A 23223-nucleotide genomic window follows, 5' to 3' on the forward strand; every position below is an offset into this window, starting at 1 on the left:
ATTTTATTTTTCTCTATATTATCAACATTAATTAGGTGTTTTTCTGAAATTTAGTTCTTCTTTCTGCTTATTTTCTGCAGTTTCAAAATAGTTAATATGTAAGGAGGCTGTTATGGCTAGAACCTGCTATGCATTCTGTACTAAAGTTTATGCCTCCATTTTCTACCATTGTTTTCATTACCAGTACCCATGAAAATGTAATTTAGATTGTTTCTTACCAAGCAAGTTTTTAGTGAATTTTTTATAGCCATGAAAGGCAAATGTTTCTTTAAAAATAGAAAGTAGAAGTAAACATATTAAGATTTCATCCTGTTTCCTGGTTAAATTAATAAAATATAAATTTCCATTAAAAAAAAACACAAATTTTTCTTTTTCCCAACATGAAAATCTACCTAGTGTCAGCCGGGCACGGTGGCTCATGCCTGTAATCCCAGCACTTTGGGAGGCCGAGGTGGGCAGATCACGAGGTCAGGAGTTCGAGACCAGTCTGGCCAACATAGTGAAACCCCATCTCTACTAAAAATATGAAAAATTATCTGGGCGTGATGGTGTGCACCTGTAATCCCAGCTACTCGGGAAGCTGAGGCAGGAGAATCACCTGAACCCGGGAGGCAGAGGTTGCAGTGAGCTGAGATTGAGCCACTGCACTCCAGCTGGGTGACAGAACAAGACTCCGTCTCAAAAAAAAGAAAAAAGAAAAGCAAAGAAAAGAAAATCTACCTAGTATCATTTAACTCATTTATCAACCCTACCCTTTAAATATATTTCCAGATAGGTTATCTATCAAATTAATATTGAGCAAATATTGAACACTTCCTGATTGAAAACCATAGTGTTCTTTTATTCTCCAGACCAGTAAATAATGTTTTTGGTTGTTATTCTCTATTAATGTTAATTAAGGTTATTTGCCTAAAAAGGAAGTTTTCTTTTCCAATATGGTCAAGTGGATACAAAGCCAATACTAATATGGTCATTCTGGCCAATTATAACTGGGAAACTTAAATATTACACCTTGGATGTACAGGATGTACAGGCATTATTGGTATGTAACAACTGATGGTAGATAGTTAAGTATATAATGTCTGGATTATAATGTCTCTCATCTCCATATTTATGAAAGGTTTAGAAAGGAAAACATTGTTAAGAAGCCATGTTATAAGAGGCAGTCTTTACTTTGATTTAAAAAATTGAAAGGCTGAACTTCTGCTTTAAAGAAGGAACAGGGAATTTTTCTTCTCTTTATTGGCATAGCAATTCTGACATTGTTTTATTACATTTCTGGTAAATTTACATTCATGACTCTTGCCCTTGTGCCAGAGCCTGGACATACCAGTCTTTCAGCTCTGTCCCAACCAGCAGAAGTAAAGAGGGGATGGAGACTTTGCTCTGTCCCCATGGCTTAAATCATGGCTTTAGACAAAATCTGTCTGCTTGTAACAGAATTTGTTTGAGCAAAGAATGGTTTGTGAATTGGGCAGCACTCAAAACTGGAAGAGGTTCCTAGAGCTCTTCTCTCTCCTTAAATTCTGCCTGTATGTATTTGTTAAGGTGGCCAAGCATGGGGGTGGGTGACTTGGTAGTCAGGGCGTATTTCCAAAATGGTCTACCTCAAAGGGCCACACTCTTTATGTTATGTGCAAATAAGTCATTAACGAGATATTGTGTCCCGGAGACAGTTCAAGGAAACTGTACCACTTTAGGCATTATGTTAGCCTTGATGGTCATGATTATAAAACCATGAGCAATCTGAATTTATTATCTGCCCTGCCTACCATCCATAGTTTGTTGCCATCTCCTTTTCTTCACAAAATTACCAGAGAAAGACTTCCTGAAACTGATTATTTCTCCCAAATATTTTCTTACCTGCTGCTCTGTTGAACAAAACGTGAGATTAAGAAGCTTAGTTTGGTTTTTAGTAATCCATTTTCAAACTGCCATGTACCCTCAAATATTAAATAACTTACTGTCCCCAAGCATATGCAAATATACTGGTTAGCTCTCTGAGGACAAACCAGGGCTTTTGAAACAAAATCAGTTTGAAAATTTGCTTTCTATCTTAGGGGTACTTCTTCACAGTTTTTCTTCTCTTTTTATTATTCTGCTGCATTTCAATTAGAGATGCTAGAAAAGGGCACAGAGGAGGACTTTGGGAGGGTATAACCAGAAGAAAAAAATTGATGAGGGTTAGGTGAGAACCACCATTATATTGCCATATATAAAAATACATGGAGGGCCGGGTGCGGTGGCTCACGCCTGTAATCCCAGCACTTTGGGATGCTGAGGTGGGTGGATCACAAGGTCAGGAGATCGAGACCATCCTGGCTAACATGGTGAAACCCCATCTCCACTAAAAATACCAAAAAAAATTAGCCAGGCATGGTGGCGCGCACCCGTAGTCCCAGCTACTCAGGCGGCTGAGGCAGGAGAATCACTTGAACCCAGGAGGCAGAGATTGCAGTGAGCCGAGATCATGCCACTGCACTCCAGCCTGGGCGACAGAGCAAGATTCTGTCTCAAAACAAACAAACATAAAAAACACAAATGGAGATGAATGTAGCCATGTGAATTTCAGAGTTCTTTCTCCCTATTTGTCAATAGTTTTTACTTTTTTGGAATATTACCCCAACACACAACCATTAAGTGATCCTAAGATACCTGCAGCAATTTTATTTTTATTTATTTATTCTTTATTTTTTGAGACGAGTCTTACTCTGTCACCCAGGCTGGAGTGCAGTAGCGTGATCATGGCTCACTGCAGCTTTGACCTCCTCGGGCTCAAGTAATCTTCCCACCTCCCAAAGTGCCAGGATTACAGGTGTGAGCCACCACGCCCAGCTAGCTATAGCAATTGTAATAGAATGTTGAAGCTAATATATTTGTCATGCTGCGTTTGAAATACAAATACTTGAGGATAGGGTAAGTGTCTGTGAGAATTTATTTATGTTTGCTTGTTTATACCAATTGTTATGAATTTTTCAATTCTTTCTCAGATGTAGAGGAATTACAGGACCAAAAGTTGCATGGACTAACAAGCCAAAGATAAAATAACTAGAGAGGAGGAAAAAGAAAAATGAAAACACTTAACATCAGCAACTTTAAATACAGTAGAACAAATAAGTCTTTCCAAACCTGCAATCAAATCTATTTAAAGGATGAAACTGACACATCTGGCCACACTGAAGGAGTGTGAATCTTTTAGCAACATATTTCAGTAAAGTCCTGGGGAATGGAATTTAAAGTATAAAATGGGCATGATGTCAGAGAGCCTATTTTAAAAGCTTCAAATTTAACAATGGATTTATTTTTATGAGTAAAAAAATTGGTTGTTATTCTCTATTAATAATATTATGAGTAAAGAAAAGAAAACACAAATAAAAGAGAATGGAAATTCTGCCTTAAAGGAAAAGATGTTTTGTTACATTTTCCTTACTCTAATGGCATTGGTGGCATGCTTTTCCTCAGTATTTACCTCTCCTCCTTCTAAAATGCATGAATTCAATGTTGAATGACTCAAACATTTTTTTTTACTTTTTTCTTTTAATAAAGTTAGACATTTTTCATTACAACACATACTTGTGAAAAACAATATTACCTTGAGTCTTACCGCTTAAACCACTGCTCTAAAATTGTGTGTATATTCTTAAATTAACATGATAATGTCATGTATTTATAATTATTATATATGCCAATTTTAGTACTTTTTAATGATTGTGCAGCTAAAATATAATTATTGGAAAAAATTTAGAAAGTACCAGAGAATTTAATGAAAATAAACACCCTTGGCCAGGCGTGGTGGCTCATGCCTGTAATTCCAGCACTTTGGGAGGCTGAGGTGGGCAGATCACAAGGTCAGGAGTTCAAGACCAGCCTGGCTGATATGGTGAAACCCCATCTCTACTAAAAATACAAAAATTGGCCAGGTGTGGTCACGGGTGCCTATAGTCCCAGCTATTCGGGAGGCTGAGGCAGGAGAATTGCTTGAACCTGGGAGGCGGAGGTTGCAGGGAGCCGAGATCGCGCCACTGCACTCCAGCCTGGGCAACAGAACGAGACTCTGTCTCAAAAAAAAAAAAAAAAAAAAGAAAAGAAAAGAAAAATAGAAAATAAGCACCCTCATCTAGGATTCTAGCACCTAAAGAGACGGGCACTATATACATCTTGGTGTATTTTCCTGCATCTTCTTTATGTGCATATTTTGTTTACTGAAATGCTGCATATCTTGATTTTTAAGCAGAAATAGCAAAGGAACACCATTATAGGGCCTAGTCTGAAAATGATAAATAATGTGCTTTGTGATAGATAAATCTTTTCCAATTAAAAAAAGACCCATCAGTGTGTGTGGCATTTAAGTATATAGAAAACCATTATTCAAGTACCTTGGCATTCAGTATGGCATTTAATGTTCATTATTTTGTGCTCTGTTTTGGAAGGGAGGAAAAATTTACTTCTTATTCAAAAAGTAATTTGTGACAGTGTTCTCACAAGTGATTTAGCTGTCATTAGCAAGTTCTAAAAGAGTACTGCAGCAAACATTATTTTAACATTCTTTTATGTCATGACAAGAGAGTTCATACTAATTGTGGGGAGTTGATTGTGGCTGCACAAGCTCATGTCTCAGTGCCAAGAAAAGCTAAGCTGAAAAGCTGCACCGAGGCAGTCATGCCTGGCTCACCGGGAGATCTAGCCCCAAGTGGCCAGCACAGGCTCGCACTGGGTGTCTGACTTGGGAGGCTAAAGTGACTCTGGGAAGTTACAAGATTCTTTTCAACTGTGGTTTCCCCATTTTTTCATTCAAAATTTTCATTTATTGTTTCATTGATTAGAGTATTTTCTAAGATATTTTTTCAGGGAGGGAGCACAATGATGATTTTCTGAGTGTGTGAATGTAAGCATGTTTTCTCGTTGGTGACTCACAAGAAAGTCAATCAATACAAAATTGTACAACATTCTTGGGTCACAGTTTTGTTCCTCAAAATTCTGTATCTGTTGCTTCGTGGTTTTCTGGCTTTTTGTGCTTCAGAGATGTCTGAGGCAGCCTGCGTTTGACTTACTTTTTAGGAAGCCTATTTTTCTTGCCTTGGCGCAAGATTTTTTTCTTTTGTTCTTACAATTTAAAAATAGTACCAGGATGTACCTATATATTAATATGTGTTTTTCTTTATTAATTTGTCTTGGAATGTCTGTTATTTAGTTATTTCTTTAATTATTGCTCTTATTTCGGTTTCCCTTGTTTCTTCTTAAACCTACATATGCAATAGTTCCTCTTTATCAGCTGTTTCACTTTCCATGATTTCAGTTACCCACAGTACAATACAATGAGATATTTTGAGAGAGAGAGAGACCCCATCCACATAACTTTTATTACAGTATATTGCTATAATTGTTATATTTTATTATTAATTGTTGTTAATCTCTTACTGTGCTTGTTTTCGAAATTAAACTTTATTATAGGTATGTATGTGTAGGAAAAACCATAGTGAATACAGAGCTCAGTACTATTTGCAGTTTCAGGCATCCACTGGGGAATCTTAGAATATATCCCCTGCAGATGAGAGAGACTACTGTAATTCTGACATTAGACATTCACTAATCATCTGCCTCACAATTTTCTTTTGTTGACATTTACCCTTGCACTCTGGGAGAGTTTCTGAAGTTTGCCCCCCACCTATTTTATTTCTAAATTCTGCTCTTTGAAACTTCTAATACAGGTTTAAATTTTGGTTTTGGTTTTTGGTTTCTTTGTGTCCCCTTCTAATCCTCTCTTACCTCTTTGTCTCACTCCATTAGCTTTCCATCTCAGTCTGTAGCTCTTTACTCCATTTCATGAAGGTAATACCATCTTGTTTCCTATCAAGGATGCACACTTTTGTCTGAATTTTTTCTTAGCATATATCATTTTATGAGATCTGTCTTTTTCAGTCTTCAGGGTAATGGTGCCCTCTGCCTTTCTCTGTGGTGGTTTGAGAGCCAAAATTTCTTCCTGGTGACTCTTTTAAGGAGAGCTTGGCCTACTCCTAGAGCTTGTCAGCTGTGATGAGCACATTGTCCTTAGCGCTGCTCTCCGTCCATGTCCCTGCTGACTAAATCTCCTCATACCTACAGCTGTTTGGCAGGTGAATATGCACAATGCTAGTAAAATCCCCACTACCTAGTGGACTTTCATTCATTACAGAACATCCACTGTATGAAATGAGATGCAGAGAAGAACTCCATTTTTTAGCAAGGACTGCTAATGGGGCTCTTTTTACCTCCACCCCCAAGAAGGCCACTTTGTACTTAGGATAACTGCTCCCCCAGGTGCAGCATGCTACTGCCACACCCTGTGCACAACCCATCCTCCCACGCCCTGCCCAGTCCACTGAACCCACCAGATTTCTGCTTAGTTGGTTTCCAGGATTTGGATTTGGAATCTTCGACTTGGGTTAGAAAGCGAGGCACTAGTGGGGAATAAAGATAGGTTGCCTCATGAGGAGGACTCCTACCAAAGAGGTGTAACTGCTAGGTTTTCTAGATGTCTACATTTCTGCGTGAAGTCTGAGCATTCAGGAGAGAGGGGGTCTTTCAGGGATGTAAGCTTGTTCTGTTTCAGATGCATGACACAACTGGTTCACAAATTGTGCTTTTCAATATAGTTCCATTGGCTTCAATTAGGATGGAGATTCTGCCTAGATTTTTGGCATTTGGTGGGCTTCCTTTAGTGTTTAGTTAAGTTCTGCTCTCTTCTATGAGAAAATGAAAAAATAGAAACTTCTAGAGAGAATATTTTATACCAGGAATTCTTGAAATTGGCTCATAATGACAGTGTTCAGCTTCTTGAATCAAGCTCCTCTATTCTAGTTTGCTTTGAGTGCAACCTGTGAAATGGCTTTCCATTTAAACTCTGTTCTGTGTATTATTCAGTCCCTCATGAGTTTTAACAGAGGGGCAGGAGGATTATTAGCAGGACATGATTAACCATCACAGGGCATTTGCATCACCTCTTCTGTGGGATTTCTCTGTGTGGTCCCGGTACATTTGTCTTTCTCTGTAAGTCATCATGAAATAATGTTGGTCACTGCTTGTTTTCCTATGAGCAAAACTTATTTACATAGATATTAGAATTATTTTCCTATGTGGAATGTGTCAGATAGGTTTTCATGAGGACTGCATGAATTTAAGTTCAAAGCTACCATTAAAACTCCAGGCATTATATAGACATTAAAGCAATCTATTTATCCTGAGATACAAATTCAGTTTGAATTCTGAGAGAAATTTAGGAAATTTACAAAATTCAGGACAAAAATTCTGTGCCATTCTGAGACCACAGTGAGAGCATCTTCTTTCTCATCTGTTGTGAAAACTTTGAAGAGCCACACTCACAACTCAGTTAACCTGCTATTGATCTGTGGTTTCTGTAGAAGCAGCATATGATACGTTCTGAGTGTAAGGTTTAGAGTCCAATGCCTGGATTTAATTTCCAGCTCTGCTAATTCCTAGCTCTGTGTATTTAAGCAAGTTGCTTTGCCTCACTAAGGGCACATTCCTTATCTGTAAAATGAGGATAATAATAGTTCTTACATAAGAGTCAATGTGAAGAACAATGAGACCATCCATATGTAGTGTCTAGAATAGTGCCTGCGACATATGAGGTGCTCTATAAATCTTAGCTCCTGTTATTGTTATTATTGGTGTTACTTTATTATTATTAGGTCAGTAAAGAGAACTTGTTTGGCAATAAAGGTGAGTCTCGTGTTGATGTCTACCTATGGTATGGGGCAGGGCTCAAATTCCTTGGTTGATTATATATTGCAGCACCTTCCCATTAAAAAATGAAGGAAGTTTGATATATTAACTTTAGTAGCACTTTTGTTATAAAACCAACTACATGCAACATGCAGAAACATATGCCAATAGCTAGAACTAAAGACCTCTGCGTCACTATCTTTTTTTTTTTTTTTTTTGAGATAGAGTCTCACTTTGTTGCCCAGGCTGGAGTGCAGTGGCGCAATCTTGGCTCACTGCAAACTCTGCCTCCCGGGTTCAGGCGATTCTCCTACCTTAGCCTCCCAAGTAGCTGGGACTACAGGTGCATGCCACTACGCCCAGCTAATTTTTTAAAAATATTTTTAGTAGAGACAGGGTTTCGCCATGTTGCCCAGGCTAGTCTCGAACTACTGACCTCAGGTGATCTGCCCACCTTGGACTCCCAAAGTGCTGGGATTACAGACATGAGCCACCATGCCAGACCCTATGCATCACTATTCAATGAGCTGTTTTATCAGAAGCTAAGGATGTACTTTTTAAAAAGAATATGAAAATAATGTGCCTTTAAATTAAGAATCTGTGGTATACAAAATGTTGTATCATTGGATAGGTAATGGTATTAAAAAAAAACTGAGCGCTTTTCCTCTATGAGAGAATATATAAATATATACATAAACATATCAACATTATATCATACAATAATAATATACCCTTCATTATCTTATTTTAGATTTCTGAGCTGAATTACCTAAGATCTTAGGTCCCACCAAATTGTCTCTGAAAAGATTATATTTTATTGCATGTGGAATCAGAATAAAATACTAACAAAATATTGACGGAATTGAATGGATATTCAGTTCACTTCAGCACAGATCATAAGCACTAGAAACCTCATGGACAGATAGATTAAATATTATTCCAGAAATATCATGTTTAAAGTTAATTTCTTTTATTCTTTAGACTTTCTTAGTTTCTCAAAAATAATGAGATGACTGGTTCAAAAGGGACAATAACCTGAAATCATACCCCTAGCAAGATATCTGCCTTATCTAAGGACTATGTGTGATTCTTATCGTAATGTCAATATTATTTTTCCATATAACAAAATACATAATGGCTTGTACATTATAAAAATAGTTCATTTGTGAAAGCAAAATCTTATGGCAAATTGACATCACAAAGTCTTTTATTTTCAAGTATTGTTATTACAGAATGCTTGTAGAGCATTGTATTAGTACCAAAACAAATTTAAAACTCTCTGTTTCTCATATTTCAGGATATGACATGAGATAATGCAGTGATTATCAACTTTTTTTGTGGCTAAGAATCACCTGGGGATGGTATGAGAAATTTGGACTCGTAGGTTCCATTTCCAGAGACTGATTTAGATCTGAGGTGGGACCAAGGAATCAGTATTTTTGCCAATCATTCCAGGTGATTCTTCTCTTATGCCAGTGGTCTTTTGAGCACCTTTTGAGTAACACTGAAATAATTCTTGTAGAGTGCATAGCATGGTGCCTAGCACACATAAACATTGATTTCTTTATTTCTTTTTTTTTCTTTCAGTTTTTTTTCTTTTTGAAATGACCTCTCTTTTTCCCGCCTGGCCAACTCACTCTGCCATATTGTGGGAATACAGTAGAGCACACTAAGAGAGCTGCAGTTTGAGTCAGTGGACCTTGTGGGAGGCTTTGGTTGGAGGGACCAGTTACTGATCCTATTTCTTCCCACTTCTCCCAGGACCTTGTCCGTTAGATCTTTTGATTATTCCTTTTTTTTTTAACTCTTTATTTCATGACTCCTCTTTAGACTACATATTAGCTCAATCTTCATCATAAACTGTTTTAAAGCAATTCCTTTGAAATTGCTCAAGCTCCCATTCCATCTCTGTCTCTAACCCTCACTACCAAAATTCCTGGTTAAAATTATTGAAAAAAAGAGTGTAGAGAGAAAAGAGAGAGAAACTAAAATCAAGTGTTGATAAATGCCTACATGTAGGGAGTGGGAAGGATAACTCAAGTCAAAGAAGCAGCAAGCAAAGGGGTAGAGGAAGCTGGGTGCTCCCTGTCATCAGTGTGGGGGGTGCAGGAAGAAGTGGAGGGTCAGTAGGACTGAAATGCTGATATTTCCAGAGGGATGGGGGCTGAGGTAAGGTCCTGATTGGAGACTGGGATAATATCAGTTCTCTTCCAAGCTGTTTTTGTGGAGTAACAGAAGGTTTCCATTGTACTGTGATTATGATTGAGAGGGTGCTGAGTATGTGGAGATTGTGCATGGTAGATTCTTCTTCCAATGTATGTAGATTTATGTAAAGGACAGCAGATAAAGCAATGAAAAATGAAGTCAGTGTTTACTTACACAAAAAGAGCTAAGTTCTGTAAGGAAAAAATATTCATGTTACTTGTTAAACAACAGTAAGGCAGACTTTATTCCAGACTATTGCTATAGGTGTAGGGACCACTGCAAGGGAATTTTGCAGTAAGAGGGGAGAAATTATAGGGGTGGCTGGTTTTTCCGAGAGGGTTTTTGTAAGAATTGACTCCATAGCCAACCTTAATTTTAAAAATCTAATTCCATGCACATCATTCTTAAATATTGCATTCTATTATAGTTATTCAAGGCCTTGGTAATATTTAGCTCCAAATATAATGAAGAAAAGTGGGGATTTATAGCCAGGAGCAGGGTCGGGGATCGGTGGATGGAAAATTAAGAGGAAACATCAGAGATAAGGCAGATTCTGGGAAAAGTGACCTATAGGATTCTTGCTTAAGGCCAGTGGGTGATCAGATCTCACGTGGCGGATGGTGGAGGATGAGGGGACTTGATCGGATAGCAAGAATGGAGGATTCTGACTAAAGTAGCGTATCAATATTCTTGCTATGAGTGGATAGTGCAGAGATGAACATGGAAGTCCAACAATGAGGCCTAATTGAAAAAGAGCTCAGAGGAGCCTGATTAGGATTTAGTCAAGGAGAGAATCTTCGTCAGTGTGACTGAGACACTTCACATCTTATAGATGTCTCGGATTGTTTTGGTACTGTTCTCTGCCAGTTGTTTATTGGTAAATGAATTCATTTATTAACTAAGAAACATCAAATAAGAAAGCTGTTGTTTGGAAAGAACTAACAGGTGAATTCTAAAAATTTGTTTGTCTTAATCATTACGATTCTAGACCTCCTAGTTTCTTATTCACGTTAAAGTTGGCATCTTTGGGCTCTCTCTTTTGCACATCAAGCCTCTCATTCCTAAAGGATGTAATTCAGGCTTAAGGACCAGAAGTTTTGGACTTTAGTACCATTCTAGAAATATATCACTCTAAAATCTGAAATCTACAATTTTGAAGAAAATTATTTATAGGAAACTGAGAGCTAAAACAATCTTATAATCACATCCCATTTTTGGTTTCACCTAGTACTTAAGATAAAAAATGCTTCTCTGAATATAATTTTGTCACTTTTTTTCCTGTTTACTTTCTTAATACAGCAAGTAGACTCAGTAAAGTCTGATGCAATATACTTATTTCACTAGTGAAATTGAAAGCTGAATGACTGGCAAATTTAAAAGTTAATGAGGGTCCTTACTACCAGCGCCAATAAGAAAGGTTAGACGTTTGTTAGATGTCATATGGTGCTATCTGCCTGAATGTTAACCATATAGTTCAGGGGACACCCAGTGGTTAAAAGTAGGTAATTCCTTGCTGTGGTACAGTGTTAAAAAATTAGGGAAAAATATATTTCTTGGCTCAGCAGTGATCACACATTGTGGACTTTTTCTTTCTGAATGAGTACATGTTAGGATGTGCGTGTGTTTTGAGAAAATGTTTGGTCTTGACTTTATATATAAATTTTCTTTGAATAATAAAAACTCACCAATAATTTTGAAAATGTTAGAAATATGATTAAACTTTTCCTTTAATTAAAACAAATTAGAAATGTGGAACAAGTGACTGCGTCATAAATAAGAAAAGCCTTTTTGACCCAGAAATCCCAATTCTAGGAATGTATACCAAGTATATAATCAGAGGTGTACATGATGACTTACTTATATCCAATGATATTTATCATCATAGCTTTATTTATAATAACAACAAACTAAGAAGGAAACACCTGTACGGAAGTAAAGTAAAATCATAGCACTGATATACTGACGAAGGCATTTTTAATACTGTGTTTTGAAAAACATTTAATGACAGGCAAAAATGCTTATATTAGGTAAAAATCTTTCTAAATGTGAGATTACAATTCCATTCATATAACATACTTATGTTATCTTGTGCATATTTTTGTATTTGTATAAAAATAGGAAAAAACTGAAATTAGTTGTCTTGGATGACAGGATTTTAAGTAATTATTATTTCTTCTTCCTACTTTTTCTTTATCTTAAATGTATTTATTAAACCAGAAGAAAAAGAACAATAAGCAGCATAGATAATAAAAGAGTAAGATAAGAGTATTTTAACAATGACCACAAAAGTACCCATGCATGTATCTGCTTAGACCTTAAAGAGAGAAGTGTTGTGTATTTGAGATTTTTTACTTTGGGGCCCCTAAGAGATACTTTCAGAGCAAGGCTGCTGCTGCTGTGTGTGTGTATATGAGTGTGTATGTTTTGTGTGCTTGTGTGTGGGGGTGGGGGCACACACGTGTTTGAGAAGAAAAGCACCTCTTAAATACAGACAGAAAATAAGGACTTAAGAACAAAGACAATTTGGCGGGCAAGAATACTGAAATATTTTTAGTTCATATTCTCTTTGGAATCTGATGAAACTGTGATCTTTTCTCTGAAAGCTACACACATGTACGAATACAAAAAATACCCTCCAAAATGTTACATACAATTTAAAGAGGTTTATATGCATACACTATCCCCACCTTTGCAGGGACAATCTTATCAAGTAGATATATTTAGGAGGCACTATGTAATAGTATTTTCCTAGGTGGCTTGCTGATGTCTGAAATTCTACCATTAACAATTTCCTTAATCTTTCATTGCCTTTTTCTGCATCTTGTTTTAAACTATAGGTATTTCTAGTTAATATATTCATCATTAATGCCCTTGTGAGAACTAGTTTGGCAGGAAAGGAAGAGAATACTGTAAGCATTTTTTTCTGTAGATTCCGTAAAGGTAGTAGAGAATCAGAGATCATTTGATGAAAATAGCTAATACTCACATAGGTATTATATACGCATGCAAATACATGTGTGCACACATGAGCACACACATGCCCATTATGACAACCCCATTCTCCTGATAAGGAAATTGAGGCACAGCTTGATTAACCCATCTAAGGCTACACAGTTATTTAATAATAGAACCCAGAATTGAAATCACTTTCCAGAGTCTGTGCTTTTAACTAGTATCTGATACTCATCATAAAATTACCTGTATTATGAAGTCTACCTTATAGATGGAGGCCAACTCCATAGACTTTCTTACTTCTACTGTCATTTTTTTGTTATTCACTTCTCTACTTCTTCATTTCCCTCTTTCTTCCTTGTGTGATGCCCTCTTTTCATTCAATATTATATAGCAAGTTCAGTCATTCCAATTCCCATGACGTAGGTATAGCTATTTTCCCTTTGTAGGTAGGAGATAAGGCTCTGAGGGAAGCAAAGGCAGAGCCCTAGAAGAGCAGCATTTTCCTGACTCCTGGTCAGTGCAGCAACCTCAGGACTAAAAAGACTTGAGCTGGACTACCTTGAGGGGTTCCACTTGAGATGACACACGGAAACTGAGTAATCAGAAAAAAAGAACAGCAACAACAACAAACAATTCACTGGAGTGTGCTCACCATAGTGGGTGTTATTAAGGTCCTAGAACATGGGACATTTCATTCAGTATGTGAATTTATTTATTTATCTATTTTTTTGAGACGGAGTCTTGCTCTGTCACCCAGGCTGGAAAGCAATGGTGCGATCTTGGCTCACTGCAACCTCCATCTCCCAGGTTCAAGCGATTCTCCTACCTCAGCCTCCCAAGTAGCTGGGATTACAGGCATGTGCCATCACACCTAGCTAATTTTTATTTTTAGTAGAGATGGGGTTTCACTATGTTGGCCAGGCTGGTCTCGAACTCCTGACCTCAGGTGATCCACCTGCCTCTGCCTGCCAAAGTGCTAGGATTACAGGCATAAACCACTGCACCTGGCCTCAGTATGTGAATTTCTATGTAATATTATGAGTTAATGGGTGTTTTTCAGAGCCAGCATATTGTATTTACTGGTTTGCACTTGCAGTAGCACACATTTATACTTCTTTTGGTAATAAAAGCAATTTGTACTTATTTGGTCACCACTTAAACTATGGTGTTAAAAGAACATTTGTAAATAAAAGTCACGATTTTATAATTGCTAATGCTGGAGAATCTGCCTACACTTTTGAAAGACAATCTTTTTCTAGACACTATTTTCAAATAAAGCATGTATTTTCATGTAGAAACACAAGACTTCTTGCCATTTTATAGGACAACTACTAAGTTATGGAGTAGATTCTTAACAAATATGTCAAAACTTACATATTTTAATGAGAGTTTTTATCCTGAAAAATACATTTCATGAAGTCTAAGAAATGTGTTGTTACGCAATATTATCATTGTGGAAATGCCAGAGTGTACTTACACAAACCTAGATGGTAGATACAGCTTTATTTATATATAGATTTCATATAGAAAACAAAATATCTCAGCACCATGACCAAATATTAGTCATTTCCCCTACTTGATCTGCAATGCCAATATCATATGCCATACATCAAGTTTCTGTATATGCTCCATTATAATCTTATGGGACCACTGTACCATATACAGAAAATGCAGTCTGTTGTTGAGTGAAAAGCCCTTATTCAGCACATGACTACATACGTTTCTTATTATATCACAATATCACATACTCTAAAAGCTGATCTGGTCCAACTTAACAAAACTTAAAAGCAAATCTCAAAAAAATCAAACTGTTTCCAAGTAACTTAACAGTATGCCATTATTAGAATCATGAGCTAGTTCTAAGGAAAAAATTACATTTTTCTATCCCATAAAAGGTTATTATTTTTTATAATTGTATACATAATAAAACTCATAGAAAATTGTCAGCAGCCACTAAGCCTTCTCATGTGTACAAACCAGACCCACTGGGGTTGCCTTGCGGAGGTCAGTCTGTTCCATTGCCACCTGGGCAAGGACTTTGGGCATCTCCCTTTAGAGCCAGGATTTTCAACCTGTGGGTCACAGACCTCAGGATATGTTGTAACTCATTTAACCCTCAAAATCACTTCCGAGGTAAGAGCAGAGTTATTCACCCTGCTCAGAAAACTGGTGTTGAGAAATGTTCAGAAACTTGCCCAAGATCTCATAGCTGGCATTTGGTGGAACAGGACTCTTGCTATATAAATCATAAGGTAGGACCATTGTCCTAGAGAATGTGGTGCCTTTCTTCACAGAGTCATGAAGTCTCAGGGTAAAACATGTGGCTTCACTCAGGGAGCCCTTTCTGAGATTTTAAGTGACAGTGACACAACAACTCTTTGCCTGGCTCTTGGAACTTCATTGTTATTTTGAAAATTTTAACGACTCGAGTTCTGATTGATTCAGTAAAAAATTTTTTCTCTGAACTACAATAGATATACAAAAAAGTATGCAGCTAATTCTTTTCATGCCTTCTTGCAACAGATGGTGCAATATCATATAAAAATGAGCTTGTTTTGAGAGTTTCTACTTACTGTGAGTAGATGAATTCTGTCCTCAGAGTGGATCCAGCCCTATCACTAGTTAGTGAGTATGCAGATCTAGTGAGCTAAGAGATCTGTCCAGGGCAGGGTGGAATTTCTAAGGACTGATGCTGATGTTAAGGAGTGTAAGTGTGAAGAAGATACGAACAAAACTAAGCACAAGGTGACATGAAGTCAGAGGACGCTGAAAACCTTGCACCTGGCGGCAAGGGAGGACTCATGGGGGTCACATAGTAACCTGAGAAGACTAGGAAGCAAACCAGATCCTGGAAAAAACTGATGATCCCAAACTCATGTGACTATAGGGCTATTCTGATCCCGCGTCACTTCAGAATAAATGTCTTGATCCTGCATTTTGTTTCATCTCATACCATACATGCCTGTACCCAGCATGCTTTGGCTGCACTGGCTTCTTTCTGCTCCTCCTGCTTACCAAGCCCAATCTTACCTCAGGGCCCTTGCACATGCTGCCCTGTCTACCTAGAATGCCTCCTCTCCCTCATCCCGTATTTACATGGTTGGTTTCCACACAGCAGTCAGGTGTTAGTCAAATGTCACTTCCTCATCCATCCTGTCTGAAGCAACCCTGAGCCAATCACTCTCTGTTACCTCATCCCGTCTCACAGTCTGTTCAGGACTCACCATTCTCTGAAGTCATCTTGTTTTTTTGTCGACTTACTTAAAGGCTGAGTCTTTCTACTGTAATGTAAGTGCCACGAGGGCAGGAGCTTTTTCTGTTTAATTGGTCATTATATCCCCATTGCCTAGAATAGGACCAGGCTCATAGTTTTCCCAATGAATGAATGAACAAATAAATATGTGAAGTCAGACACAAATGAAGAAAGGGGGCCAAAACAACTTGTAATTAAACTCTGATTACCACTCTGAAAGTAAGGAGTCTGCTCTGTATATGGCTGCATTTCTAGGCTTTTGCATTGTATTTTCAGTGCCAGATGTCAACAAAGGGCTTAATAAATACTTGTTAGATAAAAATCTAATGAAAGATGATTTTACATATTCCAGTCTCACTTCAGCTGAACTACATTGGTCCTTTGTGGACTAAGTAATCCAGGCAGCTCTGAGAGCAAGCCAGTCTTTAGGGAAACAGATCATACCCACAAGAAAGTTGAGGGAGCCTCCGTTAAGTTAAAAAACATTTCGTTTATTAGTAAGTCATTTTCAGCATATGTATTAAGTTTAAACAGTTATTATTTTTAACTTAATAGTTTCATCACAGCCAAAATACAAGTTTTTAAATTTTCATTGGCAGATCCTAATTGGCATATTGTAAGTAGTGGAATCCACTTATAGACTTTAAGTATGTGGGCTTTGATGTAGCGAATGGAATCTGTAATTAGCCCAGGATTGGAACATGGCCTTCTTCAATTGTAGTTAAGATCAAAAGCTAATAGCTGGAGTTTGGTACAGCTGTGTCACATTGAAAACTGACCTAACCTCCTTCAGTTTCCTCGCTGGAAAATGAGAGGTTGAGATAGGTAATGAAGTTGAAACGGATAATGCTACTGCTGTATTCTTGTCTTTATGTCTTATGTCCAGTCTTTTACACAGAATCCATTTGTACATTAAGGTTGTCAGGAGCTATTTGTTATTATTTGTGATAATTTTAAAAAGACTAGCAATCTGGATAAAATATAGGTTATCCCCTCCTTTTACCATCTCACATATCACACCTGCGTCACTAGCTTCTTAGCAGCCTCTTTTGTTTTTATCACGTTTATCTAGGTTTTTTTCTTTCCTTGGTTGATGGTAGTAAGTGTATGCTTGGGAGAGACTATTCATTCAACAGATGATGCCTGGGAGCCTGAATTCCTGCAAATGCCTGTGAGGCCCCCTAGAGTGGTTGGCGAGTGGACACATAGAGATTGCGCTTTGAGGACAGCAAACTAAGTTTTGAGTTTGGGGCATGCTAAGACAAAATTTACCCTGAAGAGAAAGAAGACTTCAGTTCAAACTTCCATGGCATGCATTTTCAATAAATTAGAAAATATAAATTTGGCTAAATATTTCTTCTAAATATTAAAGAATGAAACCAAATTATTCTCAGTTATACATATAAAATATTTATTGCATAGACATAGAACACTTTAATGTGTTATATGCTAGCTAATTTATGCATTATCTTGCCTTGTGTACTCAATATTTACAGTACATTATTCACACTTTATAGACCTTGGAGCATATCACCATTTTACATTATAAAGCTTTATAGTTGGCCGGGTGTGGTGGCTCACTCCTGTAATCCCAGCACTTTGGGAGGCTGAGGCGGGCGGATCATGAGGTCAGGAGATCGAGACCATTCTGGCTACCATGGTGAAACCCTACTAAATATACAAAAAATTAGCTGGGCGTGGTGGCATGTGCCTGTAATCCCACCTACTCAGGAAGCTGAGGCAGGAGAATTGCTTGAACCCAGGAGGTGGAAGTTGCAGTGAGCCAAGATCGCATCACTGCACTCCAGCCTGGGTGACAGAGCAAGACTCTGTCTCAAAAAAAACAAACAAAAAAAACAACCAAAAAAACGTTTATATGCTTGCTTCTTTGGAATATAGATATTCATAAGAAAGAGATACAGGATATGAGGGTCTTGTTGAGAAAGCAACTGTGTATTTTACTTTTCCTTTTTCTCCCATTTATTTTCTTTTTCTCAATTAAAATAGTTACATAAGAAAACACAAAAATCCCAAGAAGGGTTTTTTAAAAATTACTTGTCACACCATCAGAAAATAACCTCATATGACCTTAAAGGATCATACTATACATACTATTTTATAATTTAACTTTTCTTTGTATAAAATATGAAGAATATGTTTTTATTTAATGAAGTGTTCTTCTAAGACGTGATTTTTAATAACCAGATGATATTTCATCCTATGGCTGTCCCATAACATAACCCCCTATTATGGGAGGCAGTATAGGTAGGTAAGAGATTGGAGTCTGGAGCAGATATCCTGCCTTTTACTAACTGTCACCATGGCCAAGTAATTCATTCCTTCTGTTCCTCAGTCCCCAACCCATAAAGTGGAGATAACAATAGTATTGGGTTTATGTTGGTTTATGTTGTTACTCATGGTATTTAAAACACTTAGAGTACTTAGAATAACATTCTAAGAGGCTTTATTCTTGGACCATTTTATCCTATTATTATCTATAATTCTATTATTCTAATAGAATAATTACCTGGCACACCATAGTACTTAATAAACACTCATTATTATAGATATTGTTTTCAGTTTTTTTAGGTTATAGTACTGTGGTGAATATCTTTGTAGAAAAATACTTTTTCTCTTATCTTATTTCCCTAAGATACATTTTTACAAGTAGAATAGCATCTTTGATATATATTTCTAAATCACTCTGCATAGACATTGTAACATTGTATACTCTCTATGGCACTGTAAGGGTGAGTGATGTTTTTGGAAGTACATGAGAACTGCCTCAGTGAGTTTTGCAGTTCTCCAAAATCACTGAATATTGAACAATTGAGACTTACTCAACTTACTCTTCATTTCAATATTTGTATCATCTTCAGGCAAAGTTATGAAAAATTCAAAGCATATGTTTACTTTGGGTATGTTTCATATATTAGTCTGATTTTTGCTTGAGAAAATATTTGTATTGATATGTAAGTTTTCATTTGACTACATTGGTAAGGTGTTTCCCCCATTGAAACTAATATTTTCTATTTTCAAGAAAAAAGCAGCAAGCCTCGGCAGCAGTCAATCCTCCAGAACCTATGCTGGTGGAACAGCCTCGGCCACCAAGGTCAGTGATTTCCTGAACACAAAAAGACCCCTACTGTATTCTGCAGGGGTATCATTAGTGGGTGGGGCCTGTAGGAATGGCAAACAGTGTCCGGATATCACTGAAGGTTTTTTAACAAAGTATCATTTCTGTGCTGGAAGAGAGAATATAATTTCTTAATAATGATGTGAATGATATAAAACCTAGTAAAACCATTTATTGTATAAATCTTGTTGGCACATAACAATAAGCACTAAATAAATATTAATTATTATCATGACTATCTGTAGATAATATTAAACTTTTGAACATACTGTGAGTAAAAACGTTAGTGCTCCCACTTTAGAAAATAATTCAAATCTTCCTCATGGGCATTAACCACACTAGGCGTGCTGCTAAGTGCTTTATGTAATTATATCATGTAATCCCCTCACAATCTTCTTATTATTCCTTTATACCTGAGGAAACCAGAGCTCAAGGAGGTTAAGTAACCTTGACTAGCTCACAACACCAGTAAGATGGAGATAGGGCTTGAATCCAGGTTTCCTGTCAAGAGGTCTTTGACAATGCTGGGTCTTATAAACTCCATCTAAGCAATTTTTGGTAATATAACCCTTCAAAGTTTTGCAACTTTAAAAATTCACTGAAACCTCACCTTTCGAGACAAGAAAATGGCCAGGCACAGTGGCTCATGCCTGTAATCGCAGCACTTTGGAGGCTGAGGCAGGAGGATCACCAGGAGGATCACTTGAGCCCAGGAGTTTGTGACCAGCTTGAGCAACATACTAAGACCCTCTCTCTCCAAAAAAAAAAAAAAAAAAAAAAAAAAAATTAAAAATTAGCCAGGCTTGGTGGTGCGTGCCTATAGTCGCAGCTACTCAGATGGCTGAGGTTGGAGGATCACTTGAGTCTGGGAGGTCGAGGCTGCAGTGAACTGTGACAGTGCCACTGCACTCCAGCCTGGGCAATAGAACAAGACTCTGTCTCAAAAATAAAAAGAAAGTATAATTTTAGCTAGTAGTTTTTGATAAATAAAATTGTTTTGGGAGGCCAAGGCGGGCAGATCACGAAGTCAGAAGTTCAAGACCAGCCTGGCTAAGATGGTGAAACCCCATCTCTACTAAAAATACAAAAATTAGCTGGGCATGGTGCGTGGTGGTGCGCGCCTGTAGTCCCAGCTACTCAGGAGGCTGAGGCAGGAGAATGACTTGAACCCGGGAGGCAGAGGTTGCAGTGAGCCGAGATAGCGCCACTGCACTCCAGCCTTGTAACAAAGCGAGACCCTGTCTCAAAAAAAAGAAAAAAAAGTTGTTATATTCAGCCCATTTCAACTTTATGGTCTTTTAGTATGTCGAAGATTATCTAAAACCTCAACCTATGTTTCAGGACTATCTATACAACTATTTAACATAAGCTTTTTTTTTTTTCTTTAAAACTGGTGGCTATCTTATGAAAGTCAGACTTTCTCATAGATGTCACTTGCTCAACGAAGAGGTAGTATTTTAGTGTCACTCAGAGTTCTGACTGCTCTCCAAGTCCCTGATGGTGCCCAAACCAATAATCAGCTGAGAAGTGAGAAGAGGCCAGTCCCTCTAACGCTAAATACCATGCCACTTTAAGACCTGTGCCTTTTAAAGACCTTTTCAAAGCTCTCTTCTACCAGTCAATAAAAATATAAAAATCATTGAAAGACCATGAATCGTAAATACAGGGAGTTAATTAACATTTGGAACCAACATAAATTCAAAACTGAGGTCTGCTCTTTGTTAGCCATTCTTTACTGCTGTTGGAGACACCACAGCATTCACTGATGGTCACTGGGTGAGAGAGAGTTGCTTACACAAACAAATACGAGTTTGGATTTCCTCTTTGCCACTATTATTTGTCCAGTCCCACTGAGCTTCAGTTTCTTCATCTGTAAAATGAGGGTTGGACTTCTCTTGTCAGAGCTGTTGAGAGGCTTAAATGAAAGAAAATAAATACTAACACTTAGGCCGGGCCCTGGCATTTAGTAGGTGCTGGGAAAATGGACCTCTCCGGTGATTCATCTTGTTAATCTTCATATTCTGTTATTTCCAGGTCTCCAAATAAAAGAGAGTCTCCAACTAAAAAAGATTAACTTCTTTGTTATTAGAACTTGTATTTAGCATACACTTAAACTATGCCACTAAAAATGATACACCTCATTAGCAAAACACCCACCCAGCGAGATTTAGTGAGTTATTTGTAAATGTTCCCACACTTGCTATTATCTAAACTTTTGAAGGTTTAGTACATTGTGGAAAACCACACCCAGTTTTTTCTTGAATGTAATCATAGGAATCAGACCCTTTCCATTTTTTTTTTAACATGGAAGTTACCCTATTTTTCTGAGATGGGATAGTTATAAAGAATTTGAACATCTCCCCAAAACCCTGTTCTGTCTTAAGAGCTGGGAGGGGCAGGGCATAACTGGGAAGTGGAGATGATTTAGCTACATGTTTATTGCTTTAGTATTTAACAGCAAACTTGCAATTCTTTTCTTGGCTTTAAAAACACCATCCTCTCCCATTTCCATTCTTATGTCTCCTGTTTCTCTTTCTCACCATGCTTTTCTGACTCACTTTCCTTTGTCAGTTTCCTGAATGTGAATTCTCCAGGGTTTGATTCTTCACCCCTTCCGTTCTCATATTTTTTACTTTTATAAGGTGTTGAACAAACATAATTGCTTATTTCTTCTTTTAATGCCAGATTGGAATGGTTGTAACTCATAGCATTATCCCTTAAGGAATTACTTACCCATGCATCATTTAGAAAAGCTGGGGGTAATAGCATAACTTGAAGCCTTTTATTACACAGTTATCATGGCACACACAGGCAAAATAATATTCTCCCAACACATCCTGAAAAGGTGTGACAGAGTGGTAGACAGAACTGGAAGTGAGAGCTAGTGCTAGTTTTCTTGATTCTGGAAATAGTTAATTTGAAATTTAAAATAAGTGATAATTTTACAATTATTAAGAAAACTTTAAATTTTAAAAAATTAAGTACTTAATTTGAAGCATATGTGTAAGCTATGTATTAGAGAATGGTTTCCATATATTGTAGAATTGTTTTATGAGAATGCTTACAAAATGAGGAATTGGGCCCTCAAATAATATCCCTTCTGCTATGAGGTTTTGGGTTTCAAAGATCTAATGCTCTTAAGTGATGTAAATTTTTCTAATTCAAAATAATTAGTATAAAATATTTAGTTCTTAAAATTTAATTTTTGGCAAATCAGTAGTGAAGATGCGGCTGCAGAAATTATACAGACTCTTACTAAAGCCTATATGAAAATAGTTGTGATCCATAACCAGTCATGCAATTTTATTTCTGGAAGACTTGTCAGACAACTTCTATTTCACCAACCTGACTGTTCAGGTGAGGAAACCGAGGTTCAGATTGTGTTAGGAATGTCTCTGTAGAAGACCATGCTATTAAGAAGATGTACTGGTTAAAGTTGTTAGTTCCAATTAGAACCCAGTCTGACCAAGCCAAAAAGGAATTTCTTAAGGACCAGGGGGTAGCTGGTAGAGAAATCCAGGAGAGTACAGCAGAATAAGTCTAAAGCCTTACAGCAGGAACAATGCACAGTAACACTATGAGACTTTCTTCTGCTGCCACCACAGCTCAGCTCCTGTCACATGTAGGACTGGGTGCCAGAACTCTGCCACTGACAATGCAGAAGACTCAAAATCCCTATTATAACATGGATTTCCTGGTGGGCAGCAGCCTGCACATGTTGCTCATCTCCCAGCTCATTCTTGTTTGGCACATCTGATTGGCCAGTGTAAATCACATGCCTTCACCCTGCTCCAAGGGAATCAGATGCCTTCACCCTGCTCCAAGGGAATCGGGGGGGTGTGAGTCTTCTGGATCCTGCTTTGGGAAGGCATGGACTGATGAGGTGGGAAATTATCAATATGTGGTGAGGGTTTTCAAATATGTGGCCTCCTGCTGAATGACAGATATCCAT

The 23223-nt window shown here is 37.5% G+C and overlaps 1 protein-coding gene across 5 annotated transcripts in view; it reads left to right on the forward strand.

Moving 5' to 3' along the window:
• CAST (calpastatin) overlaps window positions 1-23223 on the forward strand; it is a 118556-nt gene that overhangs the window by 14008 nt on the left and 81325 nt on the right. For all 5 annotated transcript variants that reach the window (XM_030817123.1, XM_030817109.1, XM_030817114.1 and 2 more), the window contains exon 3: window positions 19176-19247. In XM_030817123.1, the coding sequence (XP_030672983.1) occupies window positions 19176-19247 (72 nt within the window). The remainder of the gene's footprint in view (window positions 1-19175; window positions 19248-23223) is intronic.

This window comes from Nomascus leucogenys, chromosome 2, assembly GCF_006542625.1.
Source record: "Nomascus leucogenys isolate Asia chromosome 2, Asia_NLE_v1, whole genome shotgun sequence".
NCBI classification, from domain to species: domain Eukaryota; kingdom Metazoa; phylum Chordata; class Mammalia; order Primates; family Hylobatidae; genus Nomascus; species Nomascus leucogenys.